Here is a 2,266-nt window from a genome sequence, read left to right as displayed (position 1 = left end):
GCCGCGCAGCCGTCTGGCAGCGCGCCCGCGCCGTCGCGCAACAACGGCACGACCACCGCCGCGGACGACGACTCGGACCTGTCTGACAGCGACACCGACGACGAGGGCGGAGACGGCGCGCGCCGGCGGCAGGGCGGCGGCGGTTCGGGCGGCGCGAAGAAGGCCAAGCGGCGGCGGCGCGTCCGCAATGCGAAGCAGCAGGAGCTGAACCGGCTGGCGCAGCAGCGCTACCGCGAGCGCAAAAAGGCGAAGTACAGTGTGCTGCAGGGCACTGTTGAGGAGTTGTCCGAGCAACTGGAGCGCCTGTCCGCTCTGGAGAGCGGCGCGGCGGCCATGGCCGCGCGCACGGCCGAGCTTGAGGCGCTCGCCGGCGAGCAGGCGCGGCGACTGGAGGAGAGCGGCGCGTCGCTGACGCGGCAGCAGGAGCAGCTGCGGCTCGCAGCGGAGGCGATCTCGGAGCAGCAGCGGCAGCTGCGGGAGCGCGACGCGCGGGTGGCGGAGCTGGAGGGGCGCCTCGGCGGCCTGCAGCGGCAGGCGGCGGCGGCGGTCTCGGCGGCGAGCGCCATGAGCGGCGGCGCCGCGGCTGTGCCCGCGGGCGCGGGCGGCGCCAACGCCGAGGCGCTCGCCGCGGCGGTCAGGGCCATCCTTGGAGGGCTCATCCTGCCCGCGGCGGCGGCCGCGGCGTCGGGCGCGGAGATGTCGGCGGCGGCCGCCGCGGCCGCCGCCACGGCCGCGGCGCCCGCGCAGCTGCCGCTGCCGGACGCCGTGCTGCAGCAGATCCACAGCTGCTGCGCTGAGGTGGCGCTGCAGCTGCGCACCCTGCGGGCGGTGCAGGCAGAGGCGCCGCACGCCATCCAGGTGCCGTGCTGCTGACCGGACTGCCAGGGTCCCGCCTGGCGCCCAGGCAGCTGTGCTGTGCCGCGCGGCAGCTCGCGCAATGACGAAGATGGACGTGTTCACTGTACCCTATTTTCACATGCCCCCGGCAATTTCCCCGCACGCATGTGCAGCGCGCGTGCGCACGCAGCCGTGCTGCGATGCCTGCGTCGAGCTCAACGCCTTTGCCGCGCTGGCGACAGACTCGATCTCTCTCTATGTTTTGGAGCCGGTGGAAATCCACTGGCAATCGTACCTGCTCTCTCTAGTGGCTTGCGCGAGGACGCATGCTCACGCACAGGCTTCTGTGCACAGCCAGTGAGCCACCGAGAGTTCGCGAGCGCGGCCATGCAGCCAGCCGCCGTTGGGTTTGGCGAGCCACCGAATCTCACACCAGCAGGGCAGGCGCGGAACGCTGGCACGAATTTGTGGGCTGCAACTCAATCGGGCCACTTGCACCGGTGCCGCATCTGCGGAACAAACGGCTGCTCGTGCATATTCACGGCCCCGCCCCCCGTCCCGCTACCAGGCTTTGCAGCCAACAGGTTGTGCATTCTGTCAAACCTACTTGGTGTTCCTCTCTCCTGTTCCGATTCAAACCCACCTTGTAAACGTTCTCGACATGCCTCCAAGTGTCCCCTGCTGCCGCTGGGTGCGGTCTGTGTGGTGTGACCCCAGTCCAGATGTTGGAAACCCCAGGGCTGCACCTGGCTTCACTGCCGCAAAGCAAACCGCACGCGTGTGCATGAATGGGGCTGCAGGCAGAGGTGAAGGGCAAGAGCCTCCCATTTGCTGGCTCACTGGCGTGCGATGATGTGGCGCAGGGCTGCACGCAGCTCTGGCCGGGGGTCGACGGGATGAAGACGCAGAGCGGTCGGGCAGTCACAGGCCAGGTGCTTGGTGCAGCTGGGCATGCTGCAGGAGCTGCCTGGTGTGCGAACCCAACGATTTCGCAATCTACTTCTTCCAGGCGGACTGGCGGCACCCTGGTGGCTCCCTCAACAGCTGGCCGCCGCGCGTCAGTCACTCAGCAAGCCGCCTGCAAACTTAGTGCGGGCGCTGGTGCATGGGCCAACGCGGGGTGGGCCCCGACGGCTGCAGCCACTCATGTGAGCTTGCATGGTAGGTGCCGGTCGCACAGTTGCTGATTCAGGAGCCGATCATGTCGCTAGCCCTCGCTCATTTATGCCCCGACGCCTCAAATCACTCCAATCCGGACGACAAGGCGGGAACCGCTACTTGGTCATGCGCCCGCTCAGTCGTGCCCCGTTTCCTCCCACGACTCCTTTTCAAGGGTGAGTGCTGATTAGTGTCACTGTGAGCGTCAAGCGGATCAAGGTTGCATGCGGCTGAAGAGCTGCTGGGTCCAGGCAGGCCGGGGGCTGGGGGG

General features: G+C 68.4%; 1 protein-coding gene across 1 annotated transcript in view; it reads left to right on the top strand.

Annotated features, from left to right (window-relative positions):
• Positions 1–873, top strand: part of MNEG_3642 (hypothetical protein) — a gene marked incomplete at both ends in the record, with an annotated part of 1,945 nt that extends 1,072 nt beyond the window's left edge. The window contains one exon of the mRNA XM_014047881.1: positions 10–873. Within this exon, the coding sequence (XP_013903335.1) occupies positions 10–873 (864 nt within the window). The remainder of the gene's footprint in view (positions 1–9) is intronic.
• Positions 874–2,266: the final 1,393 nt, after the last annotated feature.

The sequence above is a fragment of the Monoraphidium neglectum genome, assembly GCF_000611645.1.
Source record: "Monoraphidium neglectum strain SAG 48.87 unplaced genomic scaffold scaffold00467, whole genome shotgun sequence".
Lineage (NCBI taxonomy): Eukaryota > Viridiplantae > Chlorophyta > Chlorophyceae > Sphaeropleales > Selenastraceae > Monoraphidium > Monoraphidium neglectum.
This window is presented reverse-complemented; position numbering and strand designations above follow the sequence as displayed.